Source organism: Gymnogyps californianus, chromosome 3 (genome assembly GCF_018139145.2).
Source record: "Gymnogyps californianus isolate 813 chromosome 3, ASM1813914v2, whole genome shotgun sequence".
NCBI classification, from domain to species: domain Eukaryota; kingdom Metazoa; phylum Chordata; class Aves; order Accipitriformes; family Cathartidae; genus Gymnogyps; species Gymnogyps californianus.
This window is the reverse complement of record NC_059473.1, coordinates 38,979,470-39,006,363: the sequence shown is the minus strand read 5'-3', so window position 1 is coordinate 39,006,363 and position 26,894 is coordinate 38,979,470. Positions and strand designations below refer to the sequence as shown.

General features: G+C 43.8%; 2 protein-coding genes across 2 annotated transcripts; one reads left to right on the top strand and one right to left on the bottom strand.

Annotated features, from left to right (window-relative positions):
* The first annotated feature begins 832 nt into the window (after window positions 1–832).
* Window positions 833–26,894, top strand: LOC127014087 (saccharopine dehydrogenase-like oxidoreductase). Its single transcript, XM_050893150.1, has 11 exons — window positions 833–860; window positions 2,238–2,468; window positions 2,788–2,900; window positions 3,436–3,516; window positions 3,994–4,123; window positions 6,258–6,307; window positions 7,907–8,037; window positions 8,577–8,694; window positions 26,365–26,484; window positions 26,624–26,680; window positions 26,850–26,894. Exons 1-11 carry the CDS (start codon window positions 833–835, stop codon window positions 26,892–26,894), a joined length of 1,104 nt encoding a protein of 367 aa, XP_050749107.1.
* LOC127015027 (protein ELYS-like) lies at window positions 11,280–25,318 on the bottom strand. Its single transcript, XM_050894737.1, has 16 exons — window positions 25,228–25,318; window positions 25,052–25,141; window positions 24,749–24,889; window positions 23,865–23,969; window positions 22,989–23,082; window positions 21,336–21,456; window positions 21,157–21,213; window positions 19,819–19,965; window positions 18,875–19,062; window positions 18,557–18,701; window positions 18,331–18,462; window positions 16,995–17,142; window positions 16,758–16,908; window positions 15,444–15,639; window positions 13,961–14,164; window positions 11,280–12,076 (listed from the first exon to the last, which is right to left on the bottom strand). Exons 1-16 carry the CDS (start codon window positions 25,316–25,318, stop codon window positions 11,741–11,743), a joined length of 2,346 nt encoding a protein of 781 aa, XP_050750694.1. The 3' UTR covers window positions 11,280–11,740.

Here is a 26,894-nt window from a genome sequence, read left to right as displayed (position 1 = left end):
ATAATGAATTATAAAGTGAAGCGTTACTCGGAGAGTTGTGTAGAACTAAGGCAATCGCTTAAGGCCCTATTTCATCAGCTATCTATTGTATCAGACAATTGCATCCTAATTTGAGGGTAGCTTTATTTTTACAAATGAATTGATGCAAAAATCTTAATGTAAGTTCTATTACTGAAAAGATGTTTTTGCCTCAGGTGCAGTATGGCGCTTATGGGAACATAGGTGGTCTTGGCTCCGTTGTCAAGCTGATGTTTGCTGGCATTTTATTTCTTCTTCTTGTGAAGTTTAGCTTTGGAAGAAAACTTCTGACAAAAGTAAGTGTTCAAAACACAAAAGAATTAAGTGTCTGGAGATTTTTTTCCCCTCTGGTTTACTGTTGTGGGGGGTTTTTTGCTGTGTGTGTGTGTCCCCCCCCCCTTTTTTTTTTTCCCCTTTCCCCTCTTGTTATATAGTACCCGGAATTTTTCTCTGCTGGACGCTTCACAAAGAAAGGACCAACCCAGAAACAGGTAACTGACTGTTTTCCATCACAATTATTGAATAAATTTCTTACGGTAGTGGTGGAATAGTAATCTAGGGTCAACCGCTTAGTCTCAAAGAAATAATTTCCAAATGCACGTTGTGTGTGCCTGTTCAGATAGCTTTGACTATTTCAGTAATCATGCCTTCTGCTATTAGACGTCGAAGTATGTGTTTGTGGCCTTGCAGATCAAGACAACCTGAGGAAGCTTTGAAAAAAGGTCCTTTGAGAAAGAAATGGGAGGAAGGAGTGAGAGAATTCAGACAGGAAGCGGAAACTACCTGGTCCCTGACCTCATCAGAACTTCGAGACATGCGGCAAGATGAGAGCTGCCAGCCAGGTGAGCGGATTGCTGCCTGGCTGCTCCGGTGCTGGGGTAACAGGGCCGGCAGTCAGCAATTGGAAGGTAGGGGAGCCCAGCAGCTGGGATCCCTCGCTAGAAACCGGGGGATTGAGAGAGGAATTGGAAAGGAGGCAGCAAGTTGCAGTCTCTGGAGACGGCTCCTCTCAAGTGTGAGGGCAAGATACCCATCCCTTCAGGGAAGATCTTGTGAACTCCCCAGGAAAGTGGACTACCGCAGATGAAGGCATCCAGTACCTGAGAGAATGAGCGGTGCTGGAAGTCATCTACAGCGATCTAGACGACAGTGAGGTCTCCAGAGATCCAGAGGATGTCCTGTGCACACGGGCCATGTGGAGGAAGGTGATTCAAAGTGCCCCAGCGTCATATTCTAACAGCTTGGCAGCGAGGTATCGCCCGGCTATGGGTACACCAACTGTGGAGAGAGTGTCGTCTTGGCTCCAAAACTTTGAAGAAAATCTCTGTCCCTCCTCATCCCTCCGGGCCAGCGCCTTGGCTGTCAGGGGCGCCCCAAGAAGTCAGTCCCCTCCTGCCCCGGGCACAGGGAGAGGGAGCCCCAGGCGCATGCTGCGTGGCGCACTCTGGTTCTTCCTGCGTGAGCAGGGGGAGGACATAAGGAAGTGGGATGGTGAACCCCCCTTGAAGCTGGAAGCCCGTGTACGCGACCTGAGGGGGAAGACAGCTGTTGAGAAGGGGCCACCCAAGAAGGCTGTCGGCTTAGTTGCTGTAGAGACGCAAGAAGGCAATCAGCGATCTCCCAGGCATAGAAGGACTGAAATCACCACACTTACTGAATCAATTTCTCATGGTAATGGTGGAACGTTCTGGGTACGTATTTGTAGGGAATGGAAGCCTTGAGTCTCAGAAATATTGGAAAGGTAGGCTTCATGATTTTGGGGAAGGATAAATACATTAAATTCTGTTGCTGTGCAGAGGCTTTTTTTTGTTGTATCAGTAGAACTTCGAAAAGCTTTGAAAGTTACTCTGAGATACAAAAACCTCTCCATCTCCCTCTGCTGCATCACATTCAGCATCTTTATTATCCGGCAAAGCAGAAAGTGAACTCTGTCCCAGCCGAAACCAGGACAGGGATAGGCGCTGTTACTTTGTGGTGGTCTTGCTTTCAAAGCCTTAGCGCCCCTAGTGAAATAAAAGCGGAGTAGTTGTTTCTGGGAGTTTAAGGAATAGTTTTGTCTTTTTTTCCTGGGTTATTATAAAGATCAGCCGACTGCGTACGGTTCTCCTAAGGTACGTTGACTTTCATCCGTACTAGCTTGCAGGTAGTGAGCGGGGCTGAAAAAGGAGAGAAGAGCAAGCCCAAAGAGGAGGGTTTGTCAATATGACCATGACCGGCAGCATGGCGGCGCCCCCTCCCCACGGCGGCCGGCGGCGGCGGGGCCGGGGCGCCCGAGCGGCCCTACGAGCTGGTGGTGTTCGGGGCCTCGGGCTTCACCGGCCAGTTCGTGGTGGAGGAGGTGGCGCGGGCGGCGGGCGGCGGGGAGCTGCGCGGCGCCCTGCGCTGGGCCGTGGCCGGGCGGCGTCGGGAGAAGCTGCAGGCGGTGCTGGAGCGGGCGGCCGAGAGGCTGGGTACGGGCCGCGGCTGGGGGTCGTGTGGCGCGGCGCCGCGGTCCGGGGACGGCGGGGCCCGTGCGGCCCCGATGTCCCGCCCCGTCCGTTGGGAGCCGCCCGCGGGCGGGTGTGAGGGGAAGCGCTGAGGGGCGAAGCGGGGCAAGCGCCTGGCTGTCGGGGCTGCGCCGGGGAGGCGGCGGCGGCGGCGGCGGCGACGGCGGCGGCGGCTGCGGCTGCGGCGGCTCGGCCCGGGGAGGGACGGGACGGGATGGGACGGGACGGGACGCGCCCGTCGGCGCGGCGGGCGGCGTCGGTGACGGCGGTCTCCGGTGCGCAGGGAAGGCGGCGCTCGGGGCGGAGGTCGGCGTGCTGCTGTGCGGTGTGGGCGACGCGGCCTCGCTGGCCGCCACGGCGAGGCAGACCCGGCTGGTGCTCAACTGCGTGGGCCCGGTGAGTGCGGTGATCCGGGCGGTGCTCCCCCGGCGTCCGCCGGGCGCGGCTCCCGGCAGAGCCCGGGCCGGCGTCTGCCCCTCCGCCGCCGCTCCTCGGCTGCGTGCGGCTGGGCTCCCTGCTCCCCGGGGCAGGGAGAGCTGCGACGGCTACCGGGAAACCTGCCGCTGGGCTGCGGAATTTCAGGAGCCGTCCAGATGAAACGTAGCTTTTTGAAGTGGAGCCGAAAGTACAGCCGTGTACTGTCGTCGCCTGAAGATGTCCCACCAGGATTTCTGGTGGCGTGATTCACGGGCAGTTCTCACTGAAAGAATACAGCAGGGTTGGGGTTGGGTTGGGTTGGGTTGGGTTTGGTTTGTTAAGTCTTTCCCAGGCAGCCTAAGAAAGTGACTGTGAAGTGGGGAGGAGTTTTGGGTTGGGCCAAAACAGCAAGTGTTTGCTTTTATTGTGCATGCATAGGTTAGATAGAGCAGGTTGGGGGAGTTGTGGTGGGTGGGTTTTATTTTGTTCCTTGTGGTGTTCTTTCCTTGTATAGTCCAGATTCTTTGGAGAGCCTGTGGTAGAAGCTTGTGTTGAAAATAGTGCCAGCTGCATTGACGTCAGTGGAGAACCCCGGGTATGTGACAGTAGAAAAAGGCTCCTTTGTATCGAGGATCTGCTGAAGGAGCGTTTGTTTAGCGTGTTCCATGTTTCTGCTGACGTTTTTGAACACAAAGACAAACGGTGCCTCCTGAGCTACAGTTTTAAGCTGCATTAACCATTTTAAAGTACATCAATGTGTATCGGTTGTATAGTTCTCTTACTTTTAGACAAGAGCCTCTCGGGTTCTGTCTGGAGATGCAAAATTTTTGAGCGCTGCTTCAAGTCTCGGTTGTGATTCTACGTAGGAATTTTGTGTAGATGACATTTCTTTGCACTGCTGTGACGGTTTCATACCATAAACCAGGAATAATAGGTATCTGTCTTAAAGATGCTTGTAAGTGGTTTGAGGTATGTAGGGTGCTAGGATACGACAGTAAAGCGCTGATGGCTAATACTGGCTGTGGCCAAATCTGGAGGTCTGCTTAAAATAGTTGTTCTGACTGTGTTCTAGTTTCTGGAAGGAATGTACCTGCAATACGACGGAACAGCTGCGGAAAAGGGAGTGTATGTCATTGGAAGCTGTGGCTTTGACTCTATACCAGCCGATATGGGAGTACTGTACACCAGAGACAAGCTGAAAGGTGACGGTATTTAAGTGTGACCTTATGCTGAAAAAGAAATGCGGATTATGCTCTGTCGTGGTTTAACCCCAGCCGGCAGCTAAGCACCACGCAGCCGCTTGCTCACTGCCCCCCACCCCTGGGATGGGGGAGAGAATCAGGAAAAAAAACTCGTGAGTTGAGATAAAGACAGTTTAATAGGACAGAAAGGAATGAAAAACAATGATAATGATAATAATAATAATATGACAATAGCAATACTAAAAGAATTAAACTATACAAAGTAAGTGGTGCACAATGCAATTGCTCACCACTCGTTGACCGATGCCCAGTTAGTTCCCGAGCCGCGATCCCCCCTCCCAGTTAACTCCCCCCAGTTTATATACTGGGCATGATGTCATATGGTATGGAATAGCTCTTTGGCCAGTTTGGGTCAGCTGTCCTGATGGTGTCCCCTCCCAGCTTCTTGTGCCCCTCCAGCCTTCTTGCTGGCTGGGCACGAGAAGCTGAAAAATCCTTGACTTAGTATAAACACTACTTAGCAACAACTAAAAACATCGGTGTGTTATCAACATTCTTTTCCTACTAAATCCAAAACACAGCACTATACCAGCTACTAGGAAGAAAATTAACTCTGTCCTAGCCGAAACCAGGACAGCTCTCATCCCATTTCCTAAAGCAGCAGTGCTTATGTGGAAGCTCTCTCAGTCTCTCTTTTTGCCTGCCTTTACCAGCTGACCTGTTTCAACCAAATGCGGTAGCTAAAACCTTGAAAGTCAATCGTATTCCCATCAGACCGGAGAGAATTGGTGATTAGGTGGAGGAGGGATTCAAGGTAGTGTTGCTCACTGAGAGAACAGAACCTTCAGTTGTCAGCAGCGGGCTGTTGAGCCAGCGCGTGGACGTCCCTAGGCAAGCCTCAGCACACTGCCTCTTGTGCAGGGAGAATCTTGTAGGGAAGAGACAGCGGCGACAGGAAGGCTGCGGGAAAGGGATCGGAAATTGGTGGGTAATCAGGTTTCCTAAGTTTTTGTTTTCTACCGCAAGCTCTGAGGAGCTGTTGCGTGAGCGTAAGCAGATAGGCAGTGCCATGCGATGCCTTTTTGTTTAAGAGCAGCTGGACAGTAGCTGAACGAGGATAAATATATTTGAGAAAAGAGGTGAGACGATTTAATTCTATGCCAATAGTACTTGATCCTCATCTCAAATGAGGATACTTTGTTCATCAGGTCTGACTTTCAATTGGAAGGGCTGATAAGAGTATCCAAATGGTTTGCTTTTGTGTACTATTAGAACTGCTACGAAGTGGGATTGCTTTGCACTGGAGCGTATCATCAGCTTTCAGTTGACTAAAACTCAATCTGGATCTGATTGGAGGGAGAGGAGAGGCATGGAAATGAGTATCTGGTTGTTCACGGGGTTATAATTTGATGCCTGATACTCGTTTTGAATAAAGATGTCTTTTATCTCTTCCTATTTTGACTTTATGGTGTTATCACCTGTCTCTGCAGTTGCTTGCGATGTTGAAATTTGCCCATACAAGTACAGTTGTACAATCTCAGAAGGCACTGAGCAAAGCAAAACAAAGCAGAATTTGGAGGAGTTGTATTGTTTTGCTGTTGATCACAACTAAGCATTCTTTGCAAAACACAAGCTGTGCTAAAATTAAGTGGTTTGGGATAGCTTGTGTGGGTTTGGTTTTTTGCGGGTTTATGGGTTTGTTTTGGTTTGGGTTGTCTTTGTAGTTAAGGTCTACCAAAACCCGTAAGTCCGTCTCGTTTTTCACAGCCTACGTCATCCTTTCTTTTGAAACTTGGAGGAAAACTAAATACGGCTCTTCATAGTCTTTTCCTTTTCCCCCCCCCCACTGATTATTTACATTATCTCATTAACTAGATAAGACAAATGAAAAATGTAATGAGTAAAGATAATATTAGTGACCCTTACTGAAGTACTTTACGTAAGAAATTTGGTACTTGCTAACTAAAATAGCTGTGGGACTTAATCTTAGTTTGTTTTACTTTGAGATAAAGACGTGACTCTGCCTTTTCAACTAATAATGTCAGTGGCCTGCTATTGGAGTCTACCAGAGGGTACTCTGGCTTTGTGAACTCATGACTGTATACGCCAAGGAATGTTTTCTCCTCCCTTCAAGGTACCTTAACTGCTGTCGAAAGTTTCCTGAGGGTGCAATCTGGGCCTGAGGTTGGTTGGTGTACACCTTCTTGGAAACTCGGAGGTATCTGTGTAACATCACCGTAGCCCGTTGAATAACTGTCGTTAATTAATTCAGACCAAGGAACAAGCTGGCAGTTCTTTGACGATGAGCCTCAGAACTTGATTCTTTAGGAGCTGCTACAAGTATCCCAAGCGAGCACCCTTTTGTAAGGTTCATTTGCGTAGGCTGTCTCCCTAAAGTTTGTTGTGTTAGGCTGTTTCAAGAAATACTTAGTTTTTGCAGAGCTGTGGGAAGGATTCGTGCACAAGTCAAGTAGAACAGATACAGAGTGGGTTGCCCGTAATCCTAGTGTTTGGCTGTTTGGGTTTTTTTGGTTGGGGGGGGGAGGTTGTTTCGATATACTTCAATGCATGTAATCAGAACACATATAGGTACTAATTGTAACAATGTGTAACGTATGTAATAATTCTAAGGTCATTATTAAAATAATGCAGCGATGACCGAAACCAGGCCGGTGTTGGTGCCCCACAATCGAACGTACGGCTTCTCCTGTCCTGAGCACCCATCTTGACAGATGGGGCCCAAGTCATAGCCTGTTCTTGTGAACATCTGGAGGAGTGGAGGAAGCCCATGGAACGGGAGAGTAATAGCTGTCTGTTAAAGGACAGGGGATAGTAGTTAATGAGAATGTATAAATGTGTATGTTGGGTATAAAGACGGTTTAAGTATGTAGTGTAAGTTGTAAGTGTTGGTAAGAAGGGATTTCAGTAATGCGAATTAAATACAATGGGACGGTTGGAAGAGAGAGAGAGAGAGAGCGGCATTACATTATGGGGGACCCGAGCATGGCGCAAATCGTATGGAACAAGGGGTGGAGATTGCATTGGGTCTGGCTGAGATGGAGTTAATTTTCCCCACAGCAGCCCTCACGGTGCTGTGCTTTGTCTTGGTAGCTAGAAAGGTGTTGATAACACGGCAGTGTTTGGGCTGCTGCTGAGCAGTGCTCGCACAGCAGCAAGGCTGTCTCTCCAACATTCCTCCCCGCTCACCCAGTAGGCTGGGGGTGGGCAAGATCCTGGGAGGGGACACAGCCAGGACAGCTGACCCAAACTGACCAAAGGGACCTTCCATACCATATGATGTCTGCTCAGCCATGAAAGCTAAGAGAAAGGAGGAGGGGTGGGGGGCATTCGTTAGTACGACGCTTGTCTTCCGGAGCAACCGCTACGCGTACTGAAGGCCTGCTTCCCGGGAGGTGGCTGGACATCGCCTGCTGAGGGGAAGTAGAGAATAAATCGTTTGTTTTCCTTTGCTTCCGTGTGCGGCCTTTGCTTTTGCTTTATTGAACTGCCTTTCTCTTGACCCACGAGGGTTTTTTTCCATCTTGTTTTCTCCCCTCCCTGTCCTGCTGAGGAGGGGAGTGGTAGAGCGGCTTGGTGGGCACCTGGCGTTCAGCCAAGGTCAACCTGCCCCATTTCACTGTACTTTAATGCACGTCATCATAATGCACGTATGTAATAATTGTAATAATGTGTAATACAGGTAATAATTCTAAGGTCATTATTAAAATAATACACGAAACCTTTAGATACGGAATTAATTACTGTTTCACGGTATGTCACCAGGGTTCTTGTGTACACGATGGGACCTGGAAGTCAGCTGTTTACGGCCTTGCGGATCAAGACAACCTGAGGAAGCTTCGAAAAAGGATAGGCTGTGCCCCTGTTCCAGTAGTTGGTGCAAAACTTAAAAGAAGGTCTAAGAAGCGTAAGATGTGAAACGTGCTGTCTTCTAACAGTTCCAGTATTTACGATACAGATTGTTAAGATGCTATTAAATCCTAGAAAGATGCATTTAGGACTTTAGTATAATATGAACACGTAGATGCTCGTCTAGTAAGCACCTGCAGCTAAGTTCTGTTTTAGCGATGTGTTTGTATTTTACTGAGAAAAGAACATGCCCCAGCATTTACTGGGTCTCCCAGTTAACTTGTTCTAAGAGACTTTTTGTGACATGGCAAACTTTTGCGTTTGATTTCAGGAGTGATCAGTAGGACGGGGAAAAGAAATGTGAGGAGAATATTATTTTGGTTATGGAATTCACCCCTGCTATAGTGGCTGGAATTTTGAGTTGAGCCAGGGATAAATTTGGAATGGTTTGCTTTCAGTGACGAGAGAGAATGTCACAAAAATGCTTGAGAAAAAGCCAGTATTGGTAGGGCCGTTATGATCAGTTTCTTTCAGTTTGCGTGAACATTTGAACATTTTTTCTGACTTTTTTTTTCCCCATTTGCAGAGGACTTGTGTTTTACGATCAGGAATTGAAAGAGTACTCTGTTCCATTCATGGGATCTGATGTTTCCGTTGTGAAACGGTCTCAGCGTTATTTGCACACAGAGTTGCAGGAAACACCTGTAAGTTACCGTTATTGGTATAGTATGGCTTTATTACCATTTTCAACGAATCTTTCCGTTATGCGATAACTGTTCTTCGTGCAGGTCTGTGTAGTAGGGTTTCTGTAGTTAGGTAAATGGTCATGACCTGCGATGTGCTTTTGCTCATGCTGTAAAGAAGGAGGCTTGTTCTGTTGATGACCTTTGGAAGCTGCTTGACCTGATGTGGTCCAGGTTCTTCTGGGTGCACGGGCCTGTTTTGTACTACTTGATACTCTGCCTGATGAGCTTGCGTATTGCTGCTAGCATAATAGTTACGAGTGTCTCTCGTAGGGTTCTCATGCTGTCTGACTTCTGGGTGCGTATTTGTAGGGAATGGAAGCCTTGAGTCTCAGAAATATTGGAAAGGTAGGCTTCATGATTTTTGGGAAGGATAAATACATTAAATTCTGTTGCTGTGCAGAGGCTTTTTTTTGTTGTATCAGTAGAACTTCGAAAAGCTTTGAAAGTTACTCTGAGATATAAAAACCTCTCCATCTCCCTCTGCTGCATCACATTCAGCATCTTTATTATCCAGCAAAGCATGTGCAGACTGTTGCTCTATAGTATCATAGCTGTATTGGAGATTTCCTTATGTATGTGGTTCACTATATGGTGATGTTTCAGGTGCTTCTTCTGCGGTTTGTGCCTTAACTGCACTATGTTCAATAAGCTGAAGTTTAAAAATGTCTGTTAATGCATTGTTAATTACCAAACAGACTAACGTCAGACTGAACGAGGTGAAACTGAGGACAGTGAAATGCTGCTTTTCCTTTCAGGTCACCACTGAATGGAAAGCTCGAAACATCCAATGTACTCTCTACTACAGATAAAAGTTTATGCGTTTAAGGGACAGAGAACAGAGTATTCAGTGTATGCAATCACACGCTCCATTTCCGATATTTCTATTCATGACTAAGGGTTTGCCACCACCCATGAACAAAGTGAGGGGTTTTACAAGACAAGCTGTAGACACAACCGGCAGTAATCACCACATTGCAGTGCTTTCTGGACTGACTACAAATCCACCGACTCCGCATCTAACAGGGTAAAATACAATTACGTCCCCAAAGTTTAAAGTTTTCTTACAGGAAGTTGACAGTCTACTCTATATGGTCCTTAGAGCACATCTACAATGAATCCAAATAACTCATCAGCCCCAGGGGAAGTAAGAACAACGGGGAGAAACCTGGGAGAACTGGAGAATCTCTACTTCTAAGTTTCAGTCCCTGTGAACAACCTTTTAAAATTTGTATTTTACAAAGTTTAGACGTCAGAAAACGTGTTTTAACCAAAAAAAAAAAAAAAAAGAAGAAGTTTTAAGTAGCTGGAAATATCCGTTTCAACTTGTATGCACTACTAAAATATTTTAGTGTTCACTATGCCTGTAGCATGGAACAAGTAAATTAATCTGGCCACACTGGCATTATTAGTAAGAACTTCATAGAGGAGAGAGAGCCTCTTGTTACAACTGAGCAGCTCTTTATAACAGGCAATAAAAGGTCTAACAAAGACAGATGATGACAAATTGTTAGTGCACGTACGGAAAGCCCATACATGTAGATACCAGCACATGCCCCTGTTCTGCCCCTGATTTTGGTACGTTACTTTGGCAACTGCATGGGAGCTGAATCAGGGAATCCAACTGACAGAACAAAAGGAGGAGCAGAAGGGGGCAACTGTCAGAGGGACCAACTTCATTTGACTAGTATACGAATGAGTATAGTAGCCTTATAACCTTGCCAGGCGTTCTCCAGCACTCCTTGACCTAGATCACGGAAGAGCTCTCTCTAAAAAACGATCGAGTGCATCTTGCTTCGTCGAGGAGCAAGCAAATGCATAGGCAAGCACTGCTGTCCGGTACGCGTGCCCCCACTAAGAGTTTCAATTAGGAATCAAGATTTGCACACACGCTTGAGAGTAATACTGAGTTCCAGGATGACAGAAACGCAGACAAAATCTAGATAATGCTTCAAACCAGTAAAGTGATAAACGCCAGTCCTTTGCATCACACTTAGGTGAATGTTAATACTGGGAGATAGAAGGACTGACCGCTCTACAACTGTGTCTTAGCTAAACCTGCTTTTAGGTGGTTCTTTGCATAAAATCTTAGCCGGCCTGCGTAAGTGTTGGATCCTGCTGAGCTGAGCGTACCACTCTCGCCCTTTAGGAAGCCGCTATGAGACCAAAAGGCTAGATGCAAAGTAAAGGTTTTCCTGTGCCCTGGATCCCTAGGGTCATGTATGCTTGTGCTGTTGGTGTTCCTAGAAATCACACACCTATTTCCTGCACCCTTCTCTCTCTCTGTATTAAGATTACAATTGCGGTATCCAAATACAAGCAATCAGTCATTCACTGAGAATTCATGGTTTAGTCTGGATTGAAGCCAAGTTCAACAGCAATGCACACCACACCAGTGACTGCTGTGGGATAAGCCTCCTCTTGAACCATGCCAGGTGCTACACAGCCAAGGAGTAAGGGACCTGAACGAAGGGACACATCAGGAAGCGTCACTTGCATTTTTCCCTCTACCTCCCATATTGGCCATCCACACAGCACAGTGCTTTGGAAAATGCATTTTATTTTAGGAACGGCTTTAATGCAAAAGGAACCAGGGTACATCTATCTGCAAGCATATCAAAGAGACTCATTATCTTGACTACTTTGGTGAAACAAGCATTCCTGGAATGGAAACCTGGAAGCGTTGCACAGAAGACAAAAGTGCAAACAAAGTAAGAAACAAATGCTATCTTATTACTTGAAAGTCTATCATTTCATAGTCTTTTCAGATTGGCCTAGACGAAGGGGTTACGAGCATTGCCTGACAACTCACGAGAAACTGTGGATTGGCTTCTGCCTGTAGCTTGCTTTCTCCCCAGCAGAAATCAACACCTAAGCTATTTATGGTTAGTTACGTGGGAACAGATGAAATTGCAGCAAAGAAATTTATTGCGCTGACAACCCTGAGAGTAGTCTTCCGTGAGAGGAAGTTCTGGTGGGGGAATAAAGTACTTTGTTCTGTGCGGCCTTAGTTGCAGACTGGGCATATTCTTGCAATACGATCCATCGCAGTTCTTAATGTTTCAGCACGTCCTGATGGGTTTACGTCTTCAAGCAGCAAAGGACTGCCACCAGGTCCTTGGGGGAAGGCCTCCTCCCCTGTGCTCTCCTCCAGGACTGATGGTCTCTTTCTGCCCCGACGCCCTGTCCTTACTGGAGTCCTGGGTGTGGCTGACTCCTCGTTTGGCTGTGCAGGTGTTTGCTCACGAGTATCCGTTTGTTCTGGTTTAGCATGTGGAACTCTTCTTGTTCTTCTCCTAGGAGTACCAAGCATTTCCACTTTCGCACCCGAACGCACGTCTTCCTGAGAAGGAAAAAAAAAGAGTTTAAGGTTTCGGTCATGACAGTTGTGACCGCAACACTTAGTCAAACTGGCCAGGTGTCACATCTGACAACTTAACACCGCACTTCAAGGAATCGCTTGGATTGCATCACGCAAGACATGTATTCTAAATCCCTCCATCTGAGGTTTTGGAGTTCCCTGGACTGAGCAATCATTCTTTCCTTCTACATCCACATGAGATACTCAAGCTTTTAGGTTGAGAACAAAAGCAGTATCTCTTATGTATTTCAGGTGACTCAGATGCCCAAGATAATTTAATCGATGTGTGAAGACCTTTGCCCAACTGTCGTGGTTTCACCCCAGTCAGCAGCCAAGCACCACACAGCCGCTCCCTCACTCCCCGTCCCCTCCTTCCTTTTTTTTGTTATATTCCTTTTCATTACTATTCTTCTTATTACTATTCTTCTTATTACATTTCATTATTATTATTGTTAGTATTATATTTTACTTTAGTTACAAAATTCTTCTTATCTCAGCCCTCGAGTTCCGCCTTCTTTCCCGATTCTCCTCCCCATCCCACCGGGAGCGGGGTTGGGGGGGAAGGAAAAAAACCCGTGATGCACAATGCAATTGCTCACCACCGGCTGACCAATGCCAGAGCCGCGATCCGCGCCTCCTGACCAACTCCCCCCTGTTTAGATTCTGGGCATGACGTTCCATGGAATACCCCTTTGGCTAGGTCAGGTCAGCTGCCCCGGCTCTGCTCCCTCCCAGCTTCTTGCACACCTGCTTGCTGGCAGAGCATGGGAAACTGAAAAGTCCCTGGCTTAAGATAAGCGCTACTTAGCAACAACTAAAACATCAGCGTGTTATCAACATTATTCTCACACTAAATCCAAAACACAGCACTGTACCAGCTACTAAGAAGACACTGAAAAGCACTTTCTGTTGCTTAAGACCAAGCTATTAGTGGCATGCCTACCTTTCAGTTTGTGTTTCACTCTAACTCTTATTACTTCCTGTGAGCATAATCTGACAGGAAATTGACAGTCTACTCTACAGGGTCCTTAGAGGACATCCACAATGAATCCAAATAACTCATCAGCCCCAGGGGAAGTAAGAACAACGGGGAAAAACCTGGGAGAACAGGAGAATCGCTACTTCTGTGTTTCAGTCCACGTGAACAACCTTTTAAAGTTTGTATTTTACAAAGTGTAGACGTCAGGAAAACACGTTTTAACCAAAAAACCTGCAACTGCATGAGGAGCTGAATCAGGGAATCCAACTGACAGAACAAAAGGAGGAGCAGAAGGGGGCAACTTTCAGACGGACCGACTTCATTTGACTACTATACGAATGCTATCCCTGGTGCAAGGCAAGAAGCAAACCCGAGAACTTTAGGGCTAGAGAACAGGCAGCAGTACAGCTCTCTTCATCAGGAGCCTATTTTTACCATCAATTAAGTAAACGCTGCCTTGCAAAAAGAGAGACCGAAAGTCAATGCAGCTCATGACTTTTGTTGCTTTCAAAGATGTTTAATTCACAAAGCTTAACAAACCCAAACAACGGCCTCAATCTGTATTCCTTACCTTCCTGCCCTACCGCCCTTTGAAAAGCTATAGCGGGAAGCTGAACTGGCAATCTGGAACAATCACAGCTCCTAACAACGCTTGAGTACAAACCGCCAAGGTCACTGGTATTTATTAGGAATATGTTCCTGCAGGCACGTGATGTTACAGACGCTCTAACATCATAACCTTTTTTGACCAAATTCAAGTCTGCCACTCTGATTTGCTATTCCAGTTCTCAATAGACGGAGTTTTGGCAAACTTTAAAAAAATCTAAATCAAATCCCAGTCTCTGAAGCCTTTAACTGTAAAAATCACCAACTACAGGCCAGCTTACCCCAACGGTCCATTTTGCATTCGAGTTCTCTTCCCTGAAGGATACTCTAGGTTTCTTTGCTCGTAGAGGAGGAGGAAGTGATTGTCCTGGAGATGCAGAGGGAGTTGCTAGGGGGGTGGTGCGAAGGCTGGATCTGAGAATAGACCGAGGAGTAAAGCCAGGAATAGCAGAAGCAGAAGCAGGTGTGGCCAAAACTTTAGCTCTCTAGGAAAAGAAAGAAACATATTTACTTTAAACCCAGTTAAATCTTCAAACCAGAAGACATCACTTGTCAAAAGCATTAGTTTCAATTACAAACTGAGTTTGTACCAGCAGAGAGGACAAAGTTTAGCCTCTGCACTGCTCTTTTTCCAAAGGTACGAAACTCTTAATGATAAAGCCCCATGCTTTTCGTGTTTCTTTTGGCCTTTTTGTTTTCAATGCCAACACACAATGTTCTTTTTCAAATTAATTTCCGGAAGAAACAAAGATACGGCATCTTCTTGTCTGCCATGTTCTCTCCCATCCCAGTAATTTTTGCAATTTCTGCATTGCTCTTCTAAAAGGCATACAGCTTCAAATGTTACCCCGGATACAGGGACTGAAAACACTGCCTTGCGAAATGGCAATCAGCAAAGCAACAGCTTATTTTCACTAATTAATCAATCCGCACGCTAGATTAAATTAAGTGACACTGCTGTAAAACTACCTACACCTCCTCATCTAGAAGCATTCCGGTCTTCTAACCTCAGCTCAAAAAAGATTTTGCACTATTGAAAGGGCTTGAAAAGAGGATAATGAAACTAGCTTAATGATATGGACAATATTTAAGAAGGAGGAAAAGGTTCTAGTTCAGAGAGATCACAACTATTTTGGGCAGGGAGGCAAAGGCCAAAAGATGAGCACCAAGAAGATGGGTCAAATGTTATTTCCTTGCATGATAGGAGTCTGCTGCCAGTGAAGGGAAATGCAGCTTAACACAAACAATTAATAAGTAAAATTACTGCAAAAAGCCATCACTGAATTTGACGGAGGCTGACATCACTTAACCGACATCACTTAGCTGTCATGCACTTAACTGGATTAAGAAACCAAAGCATATACATTCTTGCTTGTAGGTATGCAAGGCAAACTCTACAGAGCTATTGAGCACTGAACTAATGAGATGGTTAAGCTACAAATTGCAGCTTTAAGTACCTAAGTCTATTGAAAAGTCCAATTTTGACTTACTTTGTTCCATGCAATAAAAAGAAGGGTATTTCTCGAAGCTATGGGACAACGTGCATCCTGCAATTAACTTAGAACTAGACTTTCCCTCTTCAAGACTGTTCCCAACGTGCCGCTTCCAAAAGGACTGTACACACAATAACCCCATGCCTCCTGAAAATATTCCCCAATTTGAATCCAACAGCGTTTGTGCTAAATACTTTGGTGGTTTCGTTTTAAACAAAGTTTACAGGCTTTTGGTTCGGTTGGTTCTTACTGTTTTTTTTAAAATACAGACCTTAACCACAAGAGGAGTCTCTAGTAAGTTCAGCTCTGATGCTCCTGGGAAATTCTTCTGCGAGATGGATCCGTGCATATTTGATCTCAATGGGCTGGATGCCGTGAATGAAGCAGAAGCCCTGCATGGCGACTGCCACCTACCACCCTGTGCTGCAGGACATGAAGGAACAGGACGAACCACCAAATCCGGCAATCTGTTAAGATACACAATTTAAAATATGAACATAAATCAATAAATGAAAGAAATCATGCTGCGTTCAAGAAATCCGAGAGGATACATGACAAAAGCATTCAATGAACAAGAAGTGCACTGTTGGGGTGAGGTATCAGGCCCGTGAACAAGTTACAGCCATTGTCTTGTTTGGAATTATTTCCTTACCTTTCATACTTCATTTCCTAAAACACTGCCTCTGAGGCAAGAGTAATCCAATTGCAAGTTGCACAAGTGATGTAATTCTCATGTCAGAAGAAAATTCACCTACATTTCAATGCTAGGGCCGCTTCCAGTTCTCCACCTCGTTGTGTCCCCAAGTTGGCCTTTTCTTTAACAGATACAAAACTAAATGCCAACAGAACACTTTGCAAACACAGAAAGTATACACACACGCGTATATGAGAAGCAAGACCTTTTTGAAATCGTCATTCTGTGGATCTACTATAGCTGGAACATTTTGGGGAAAACTGTGTAACTGGTGTCCCAACAAATGCATCGGGCAACTCTGCGTCAGGGAGAGGACGTGTTATGACTGGTGGTTCTGTAGCTCTAGGACTAGAATGGAAAGGAAACTGTAACTGACTTTCATTCCCCTGAAGGCCAAACATACCACAATTCAAGTTTATTTGACCATACCACCTGTAGGAAAATCATCTGACAGCTAGCAGCCTCTTTTCCGCTCTTTCTAATTCTGCCTAGTTTTAAGGAGAGAAGGCAGAAACGAAGCAGAAACTGGGCAGGAGGTGGTAAAAGATTACTATTTGATCACACAATCAAGTCTATCAAAGTCTGTACACCAGTACCTTGATGGTGATCCTAGTTTTAGTTTCAGCTGTCGTAAATTCTGTAAACACATTTACCAGAATGTAAATAGATGTACTTGCATAGATGAGATTCTCAGAGCAGAAAAACTCTCTCTCCAACTATTACTTAGGATGAATTGATTCTGAAATGTTATATATTGCCTGCGCAAAAAAGCCAAACGGAGCTTTCTTCAGGTGCACCTACCCTCCAAAACATTAACATAATTCCCATGGGTTTTTCTCTCTCTCTCCAAACGTGTAGCTCAAGACTAAACTTTGTTCAAAGGCTGCTTACCTCTCACATTGTGAGAAACTGGTTTTCTGCTCGTTTCCCACCCGTACTTCTCCAATTTTGGACAAGACGTTACTGAGGAAAGTTGCTCCTGTATGCACGTTTCCTGCATTAGCTTGGTTTGTTAGTGTTGATAATGGCTTTGGTCTTGCGACTGTAAAGCCAGAGGGAAAAAATGTCAGCCTTGTGTAATCAAAGCGCTGGTCAGTTGTCCATTCTATTTCCCCCCCGAAAACTTACCTTCTCTTAAGACCGATGAAGGCAAACGGTAAGGCTTGGCTCTCTCTACAGCCAGCTTCCTTTGAACTCTAGGAAGGATCTTGCCATACTGGTCTAATATAGAATTTCTGGCAACTGCTCTCTCTCTGAAGCGAGGATCCCGATCATTCTGATGAAGGGAAAGCGGAAAGCAAGAAGTTAACGAAGTACAAGAAGTTGATGGCACAGAACTGTCTGGGCTATTTCTAATGAGTGACTCAATTTCCTCTACAGACGCAGGAAAATACATCCAGTGCACACAACAGCAGCCCCTTCTACCCATCAGCCCACACCAAGTTCACCTGGCCGTTTTAGCAAAGTGGAAGGCAGACTGGAATAATCACAGAACCTACAGCTCTAGGTTAAAACAACTCTGGCACTCTGCAGAACCTTATTCTGATATACTTGTTAGCACCTGCAATTTTCAAACGGCTGACAACATAGCAGGCTTTGCCTTGTTTTTCCTGAAACACCAGGGTCCGACATGACGGAATGTACAGGGCAACTGCAAATTATGTGCACAAAACGATGTGACTATTAAAACGAGTAAGAAAAAGCTACCTACACACACCTTCTGGCTGGATGAAAGTTTTCAAGTGCAGGACCTAAAACTTCCAAGACCACCTTCTAAGTTTGATTCACTGCAAAACTATGGCTCCGGAAAAGAGCAAATGCATCACAGATCCATAAGAGAAGTTCACGTAACACAAAATTTCATCTGGCTATTTTGAGAAACGGAAGTTAGATAAGAATTTCTGTCATAAAAGTGGTAAAATGGAACTGCAGAGCTCATGCTGTGACTTGAGGGGGGGTAAAAAAACCAAACAAAAAACCCCCAAAACCCCACCATGCAAATTTTACCTGTGGATTGGCATCCAGACTGCTCTCAGCTAGAAGAATAAAGTTGTGTGCAAGATACGAGAGAGGACATACAACATACTCTTCATTCCACAGAAAGGCGTGACACCAACAACTTTCAATCGTCTAAACCATACATAACATACGTATCTGAATAACTGAATGCTAAGGTTGGCTGATAGAAAAGATAGATAGTTATGCCTCAGATGCAAACAAACTAGTTTAGGTGGAGTCAACGGTGGTCTGTCACAGTTAATGTATAACTTCACAGCGTAGTTTTGGAGTAGTGAAATCTTTTGTTCAACTTCTAGGTTCAGCTGTAACTTCAGGTGTAGAAACTTATTCCTAGTATTGCAAAGAATGGCATCAAAAACAAAGCAGGATTTTTATTGAGTACTATCAAAACCGGTTAGTAACACCTAACAGAAACTTGCACACTTGACCGAACTTTTACGCTTACCATAAGAGTAACGTTCATTGACTGATTCAGCTGCAGTGCTGGGATATAGTTGGCACGCTGCAGATGGTGGACTAAAAGAAATTCAGCATCCTGAACACCAGCATTGGTCTGTAAAAACTTCTCCAAACACTCCTATGAGAAATAACACATTTCAAAAATCTGTGATGATTCTGCCTCTTCTCTTTTCAAAGGGGTGATGAAGATCTTTTTCCTTGTCCACACTTACTTGTTCAGCGCCTGTGAAAGGTAGCTTCAGTAAGTCTTCCATTAGTCCCATCTCCTGACAGGTTTCATACATGTGTTTTAACAGCTCTTCTCTGTTGAACTTCGTGGCGTGTTGCTGCAGCAGACCCCACGCCTCCACCATGCACCTGTCATTAATTTTTTTTGAGGTGTAGAGGAATATTACTAGTATAACCAAAAAGATGCCCCCAAATTACGGCATTCAAAGTTTAAAGGCAATTTAGGGGATCCTGATTTGTAGCATTTGTTCTCCACCTTCCACAATATTTGAATGCCAAAATGGTGGGATATATTTCTTTACCTATTGGACAACAGCACAGTGAGGAAAAGCCGCACTTCACTACTGCTTGACGTCGATGGCTTCATCATCTGTATGCATCTGAGGGCTCGCCTATGCTCTCCTTGGCACATGAGGGACTGAATAATTCTCACGTGTTGCCATGACACAGTTTTCATTGTAGCTGGATGAAAGAGCAGGGCCAGTGCATTCTGTAGAAGTTAGAGGTCAGGTGTATTAAGACATGCGCATACACGCGTGCAACAAAAATACTCAACAGTTTCTTAAGTAAGGGTGAATGTGTGTTCAGTAAACTTAGGTGACTAACTAAGGACATCCTTGATGCAGGACCTGTAAATAAAAATGCTTAAGTATCATCTGCAGAAGAAAAATCCCGTTAGCCATATAGAACAAAGCGAGTGCTTTAGAAGGAGTAATTCACATTTCTCTAGGTTAACCAAAGCTCTGTATACAAACATCACTTCTTATAAATACATTGCTAACTAGTAAGATATTCTCCCAGCCACACAGATTCTATTAACATTGTGACAGGCAAAGAAGAACCTTCAGCATCAGCAAGAAGATGAATTAGGTTGAAAAGTCACTTTCGCAGTCTTCTGTCTCCAATCGTGCTGCTAGGATCCTAGTTTTAATGTGTAAAGGACCTAAACCACTGTTTCTGAGAAAGTGCTCAACCGGTCTGCTGAAAACAACCTAAACGGATGGCTTTGAAAATTCACCTATCAAGCATTCTTCGAGTTGATTTCTTCTTTGCTTTAATCAATTTCCTGTCAAAGTAATTAAAATTTCAAATCATCATTTATTGCTGAAGATGGCGTGGCAGTATTACAAAAAAGCTTCTCATGTTTTATCACCTGTTATCAGCTAAGCACCAATGTTTTAAAAGCCTTTTCTAGATGACAGCCTTGGACTGTAATGTATGTCTAACTAAAGTGTAACATACTTACTTCGTAATCATTGTGATCTAGCAGCCAAAAACCTTGAATAAGCTTAACAAGACCCCAAGGGATAGCAAAGGCGGTTGGGAAGGAGTCGATTGAAGGTTCTGTTGTATTCGGAAAGGAATGCAGGATATCTAGCAGCAAGTAAATTGTCTGATAGCACGTATCTAATTAAGGCTAATAAATGTGTAAGACCAAAACTTGATCCATTAATTTAGCAAAACATAGGGAAATAAGAATACAAAAGTGGTAGGAAGCAGAAAATCCTAATGTCGTAGTCTTGCCATTTTGAGTTCTTATGACCTGAAGATGGGCAGGTCCTCACCACAGAATTGCCTTTGGAATAAACAGCCAGAAAGAACTACTCTTTGATTTCTGTAAGGCGTTCAAAAAGGTTAACTTGAGGTGTTTAAATACTTCACTTTGGTTCTAAACTCAGGCTCCCTCTTTAGTCAGCGGAGCTACCAGTTGGACATTCAAAACATCTGAACATCCAATGCTTAATTAGTAAACCAAACAAATCCTGCGGTTGTTTTTTCCCCTCATTTCCAGAGTACCTAAACCAAGGGAAATGATGGTGTCCTTACCATAGAGCTTAGCACTGAATGACGAAAACGGGATGTAAAAGAGTATGTGGATGACTCATTGGTAGTGTCATTTTCTCTTTCTGACATCCGTTTTGAGGGACATATTGTAATAAGACAGCTCTGGGGTGCAGCCCTTTTTAAACCCCTTGCTCTCCAGGCTCCCCTCTCGGGTTAGGCAACAAACAACCAAAGCAATTCTGTATATTTCAGCAGCTTAAAAAATAAGTTTCTGCCCAATGACTTCTCTCTTCTCTCCGTTTATTATTCTGTGTGCCTGCACTCTTAACAGAACAAAAGCAAGCCCTGTTAGCTGGGCTGGAAAAGCCATGATTTTGGCAACAATCAGGTCCTGGTAAAGCACTGTTAGAAAGGCTTTTGCTCTGAAGCAGCACGTTTTACTGCATCACCCTAGTAAGCAGCCATTTGCTACAGATACGGGTGCTTTAAAAAATTAAAACCTGTGTTAAATGTTGAGAAAAACTGAGGGAGTTTTTTATCTTTCACATTTCTTAGTAAACCTGTTTTCTCATTTCAGAAAAGACTTTGCAAAAAAAATTCAAAAAAATCATGAAAAATTCCCAGTACAAAGCAATAAAGCAATGCTTCTGTCTACGACTTAGTTCCAAACAAAATGTTTTCACTTGCATTATGGTTGAAGCACAAATTAAACAATGTTATTAAACACGTAGGGGACAAACATTGAAGAACATTCACGGGCATCTACTGAAGGTGTAATAAAAATAACTAGAAAGGATACAATTGCATGTTTGTAGCTTTCTTCAATGTTTTCGAGCAAATAGAGATCCAGCAGTGCCTGAAATGAAAAAAACCAAAGTTTTTTCAAAACTCCTGTCCTTCATACGTCATTGGCTTTTGGGTGGGGTTTTGGGGGGTTTTGTTGTGGTGGTGGTGGTTTTCAGTGCCCATAACACTCACATGTAAACTAGCAGGTGGATACTTCCCAGTTCCTCCATCTCTCCGCCACAACTTCTCAACTCGGTCTCCTAACTGGGAAACCATTCCATCAATCATCAAGCAGTCAGAATCCCATTTTCCTCTGGAACAAAAGGTAGCAAGGATTGGACAGAGTAAAACACTAATTCCAGCCTCTCAGCGTAACAGGTTTCCTCCAGTCAAAACAAAGAAAAAGCTCCCACGAGTCAAAGAAAGTAACAAACATACAAAGGCATGATTAGGACTTGACATGCACACGAAAGAAATTTCTCAGGCAGGTGAAAGATGTTTGGTAGCTCCTATTGAATTATTAAAGGAGGTCAAAATAGAAATCCTGAAAGCTCTCTTACTAAGGGAAACGTTGCAATGACCTTTTAGTTGCCAGGTTTCCTTTCTTGTTGTATTACTGGTAATACCAAGGAAGCGTAAACAAAGTTTTTTAAGGGCCAAAAATGACCACTCTCATACTGGCTAACAGAGGAAACGCAACAGTATCAAAATACCAGGACTATTCTTTAACACAAATCTAATGCCTCAAATTGGAGTGTTCCAATGCACAGCTGTGAGACAACATAATGGACACTTCAGGGTTTGTTCTCAGCGTCTCACTGCTGTTCCTGAAAAAAAGTTATGTGCAGAGAGCTGAGCATACAGGTAAATTTTAGTATCATCTTAAGCAGCATTTCTGTTTCTATACACACACCACTACAATCACAGACGGCTGAACTTTCAAAAATTACATTCTTCAAAAGTCCCTCACAGTCTTCTGCTGCCTGCGACGCCACCCTTCAATTTCCCAATGATAGAAAGCAGAAGAAGCACACGAGGGGTTGTATGCTTCTAAGGAACACATGAGCCTGTACGTGAGTTACTTGAGAAGTAAGCTAAGTAAGATGAACTTGAAAGTCAATACCTACTACACTGCAGCTTCCACCTTAACTCATCTGGCAGCATCTTGTTCACAGTGCCACAGCCTAAGCTTCTTTAGCTCTTCAATTAGTTTTCAGTACAATTTCCAAAGGAAAATCTGTGATCACCCAATCCAAGGCATATCACCTATATGCTAGCAAGCTAGTCCAGGAAAGAGAGTTTACATTAGCAGGTGACTTTTATCCAATCGCCAGGAGAGTGCTAGGTGTGCCAACTCCGTGTAACTCTGACTGTCTTATTAAATTACACAAATGTACTTGTGAGTAGGAGATTTAGGCCAATACAATTATCACCAGCTATGACTAGCCAATAAGAGAGATGGGGTTTTTTTAAAACATACTTTCTTCTGTGTCCAAAACAATTGTGCTGTGAACGGCGTGCTTTGCTGAACCGGAGAGGACTGATCCTCTCCTGATCGCATGACCTTTTTCCGTAGTGACAAATGATACAGATGAGCCAGTGAATTAAGTACGCCACAAAAAACCCGACGATACCAGCAAATGGTACTACGCAGAGGTATTTATAAACATTGTAACACACGCAAAGTAACCTCTGCCTTCAACAGGACGCATGCATCACTGAAGTCAAGGAGTAGTGCCCGCAAATGCATTAAGCATAGCAAATACAACTGTTGATAGAAGAGCCGTTCACTTCCACTGGTGAAGTTGCAGTGGAAGTGTTCTAGAGTTTTGCTGTACAGCTTACCTTGATAAACGCTCAAGTTTCTGTCGATGACCAGTATAGTAGCTCTGAATCAGAGGATAATTGTAGAAAGGTCTAGACAAATGTGTATCATCGTCTACAGGCAATAAAGTAAAAGCAAGTTAAAGAAGCAATACCACATTTTTAAACTAAAATTTTTAACTAAAAAGACAGACGATTGTGCACGCTAAGCGTCGAGAAGCACAGGCAAGCCTCCAACTTTGAAAGAAGCCAATCTTGTTTCTGCCTTTGCTAAAAGAGATGCAAGACCCAAGACTCAATTCCTTCTTGTCTCGAGTGCCATTTCAAGTTTACAGGTGATGTAGCATTCAGAACGTGTAGCGTAAGCTGAAGTTCACTATAAAAAAAAACAACTCTCAAAGGGAATGGTCTTTTAAACGTGTCATGTGAGCATTTGTGAGACAACTAAGGCTGACAACAGAATCTATAATGCATCCAAATAAAGAAGGATTTCCAAGGTGTATTTTTTCCTCAAGCAAGAAATAAAGAAACAGTTCAAAACATGCAGGTAATGCTTTTACCATAAAAACAGGCGTTCCAGTATTTGCTGTTTAACAGTACTTTGTTTAAAATCCCAAGTCTTTCAAGCTGTGGACACGAGCAACTCCTTGAAGTCAGAGGCATATTGCTCTCTCTAAAAACCATCCAGGAAAGAAACTGCTTGCATTATTCTACACTATGTATTTGAAAAACCACTACAATCTCAGTTTCACCAGGAGAACTTCAGCACACGCTGTCACTGAACCCACACGACTTGTTATTGACGACACGTTGACAAGAACAGGGCTAAGCTTGCATTCATAGGAATCACTTACTGGACACTCTCCTTGTTGCAAATGTATTACAGTTGATGCTTACCTAAACCCTCTGGAAGGAGACTGGATCGACAGAACCAGACGACCACTTGTGCATACACAGAAAGGAGGCTAGTTACCACCTGCTTATTTGTCAAGTCTGTTAAACCTGAAAAAAAGCGTGAGATGATTTTTGTTATGCAATGTCTTTCCTTTTCACAAAACTCCCTTCATCATCCTCAAGAGAAAGTATAAAAATAACACGGCAGAAATCTTTGTCTTTGCATTTTTCACTCCGTATCACTTTCTTATGGGAAGGAAAAAACCACAATCACCACCAAAACAAAAAGCAACCCCTACAAAGAACCAGATTCACTAAAGGCTAAAATAAAAAAAATAAAGCCCGAACTATTAAATACACGCATGAATAAGACATCTGTTTTACACGTCGCAGAGATTTTTGCTCTAGCAAAGGGATATTCTTTTTTCCCCTCAATAGGCCAACAACAATTGAGAATAGAAAAAGCTATAGAAACTCAAGTAACTTACTTGACACGTTACTCATTTATGCTTCCTTTATATTTTTTAGCAATTTGCAATACAACATTTGCCTGCAACTATAAATTGCTAGCTAAGAATTAAAAAGAAGAATTTTCAGCATTGCCACATGCAGGTGCTGCAATTTCAGCCCACTTGCTTACACAGCTTCTTGCTGAATGTAGCCTCCCCTACCCACTTGCATGAACTCCACAACACACTATTGCCCTGAACTCAAGGCATATGAAGCGGTAGTCCCAACTCCTCAGCTTTAAGCCCCTTCTCCCAGCTAAATTGGACTGGCTTCCAATCCCCCAAACCAACACAAGCTCATGTTTCCACCGTTACAACCCAAGCATAAATCCAAATCTTTACAAAACACACCCAAGATTTAGGAATACTATTGCAAACCTTTTTCAGTAAGCTCTTGTGCTTCTCTTGGAAGACAGTTTAAGACTGTGCGAAGGCTGCTCAAAAGCAACTGGCAGTGCTGAAGAGACTGTAATGCCTGCGGGTCAACGAAGTTGCAAGAGCCATCAAACAGCGGAACACCTTTTCAAGAACAAATATTAAATCGTTAGCCTCCAGAGCAATTTCAGAGTTTCAAAGTACACTTCAAGAACCGCGTGCAATCTCATATAGCGGCAGATTACTGAATAAGCTCAATTAGAAAGAACGACTTTACGTTTGCAGCACGACTGCGCTAGTACTCACATATTTGGTCAAATTCATCTTTTGTATAGATCACTTTGTTCCATGTCCACTCAAGAACAAACCGTAAATTAGCAGCAGAACTTGCCTGCTCTTTAAAAAAAGAAAACAAAAAAGAAATGAATCAACAATTTCAAGCGAAAAGATATAGAACACGAAAACAACGTAAGAACTATTACCTTCAGATGTCCAATGTTTAATGCATCCAGTCAGAAGGTCTAAAGAACCTGTCTGGACAGGTTCTTTGTTGTGACTCAAGTGCAGGACCATCTTAATATATATGTATACGTACACATATGTAATATGCATATTCAAACAAATATATATTCAGCCAAATAAAAATAATAAATGAACAAAGTTATTCCCACCTCTTTTGCTTATTTCTAAATTGGGAGATTACAAAACAACAGATGGCAGCCTATGACACCTGCAGATCCCACCCTTTTATTTTTTAAGAAGCTGTATATACATTCCATTCAGAAACAACTCTAAACAATCTCTTAAAAGAAGGAATGAAGGCACCATTGACCCATAGAAGTACAGCAGAGGTGAAATCCTTTGATTGCCACTGTTGCTGTGCAGAGGCTTTTTTTTGTTGTATCAGCAGAGCTTCGAAAAGCATCATCATTGTAGTCTGTGTAACTACAGTCAGGTCAGTATGATGTAGTAAACGTTCTGATGAAGAATTCATACGCTGCTCATTTCTATCTGGAGACTTCTTTGTCGCTTGGGTCTCTGGTGTGCAGAGTAAAGGCAGTGTGCAGTGGTGGTGGTGGTGGAAAAGATGTTTAGTTTTTGTTTTCCATGGTTTCCTGAGAGGAGAGCAGCACCGACAATCTGTGTAACAGCTGTGCAGAATCACAGGCATCAGTTAAGGGATGAAGGTGAGAGAGCTCTCTAAAGATAGCCTTGGAAACTACTAATGAGAGAGGCTTGCCGTTGCTATTCCAGAACTCTAAAGTAAGGCCTCAGTTTCTCTTAAACTAAAGCACAAAGCGGAGGAAAGGAAGATGTTGGGAAAGAAGCCTGAAATCAGATACCAAAACACATCTTTCTGTAAAGTTTTCCTCTCTTGTTTGCCATGCTCGCTCCCTCGCCGTTCTGTAGTTGTATTGTCTTCTCATAATGAATTATAAAGTGAAGCGTTACTCGGAGAGTTGTGTAGAACTAAGGCAATCGCTTAAGGCCCTATTTCATCAGCTATCTATTGTATCAGACAATTGCATCCTAATTTGAGGGTAGCTTTATTTTTACAAATGAATTGATGCAAAAATCTTAATGTAAGTTCTATTACTGAAAAGATGTTTTTGCCTCAGGTGCAGTATGGCGCTTATGGGAACATAGGTGGTCTTGGCTCCGTTGTCAAGCTGATGTTTGCTGGCATTTTATTTCTTCTTCTTGTGAAGTTTAGCTTTGGAAGAAAACTTCTGACAAAAGTAAGTGTTCAAAACACAAAAGAATTAAGTGTCTGGAGATTTTTTTCCCCTCTGGTTTACTGTTGTGGGGGGTTTTTTTGCTCTGTGTGTGTGTGTCCCCCCCCCTTTTTTTTTTCCCCTTTCCCCTCTTGTTATATAGTACCCGGAATTTTTCTCTGCTGGACGCTTCACAAAGAAAGGACCAACCCAGAAACAGGTAACTGACTGTTTTCCATCACAATTATTGAATAAATTTCTTACGGTAGTGGTGGAATAGTAATCTAGGGTCAACCGCTTAGTCTCAAAGAAATAATTTCCAAATGCACGTTGTGTGTGCCTGTTCAGATAGCTTTGACTATTTCAGTAATCATGCCTTCTGCTATTAGACGTCGAAGTATGTGTTTGTGGCCTTGCAGATCAAGACAACCTGA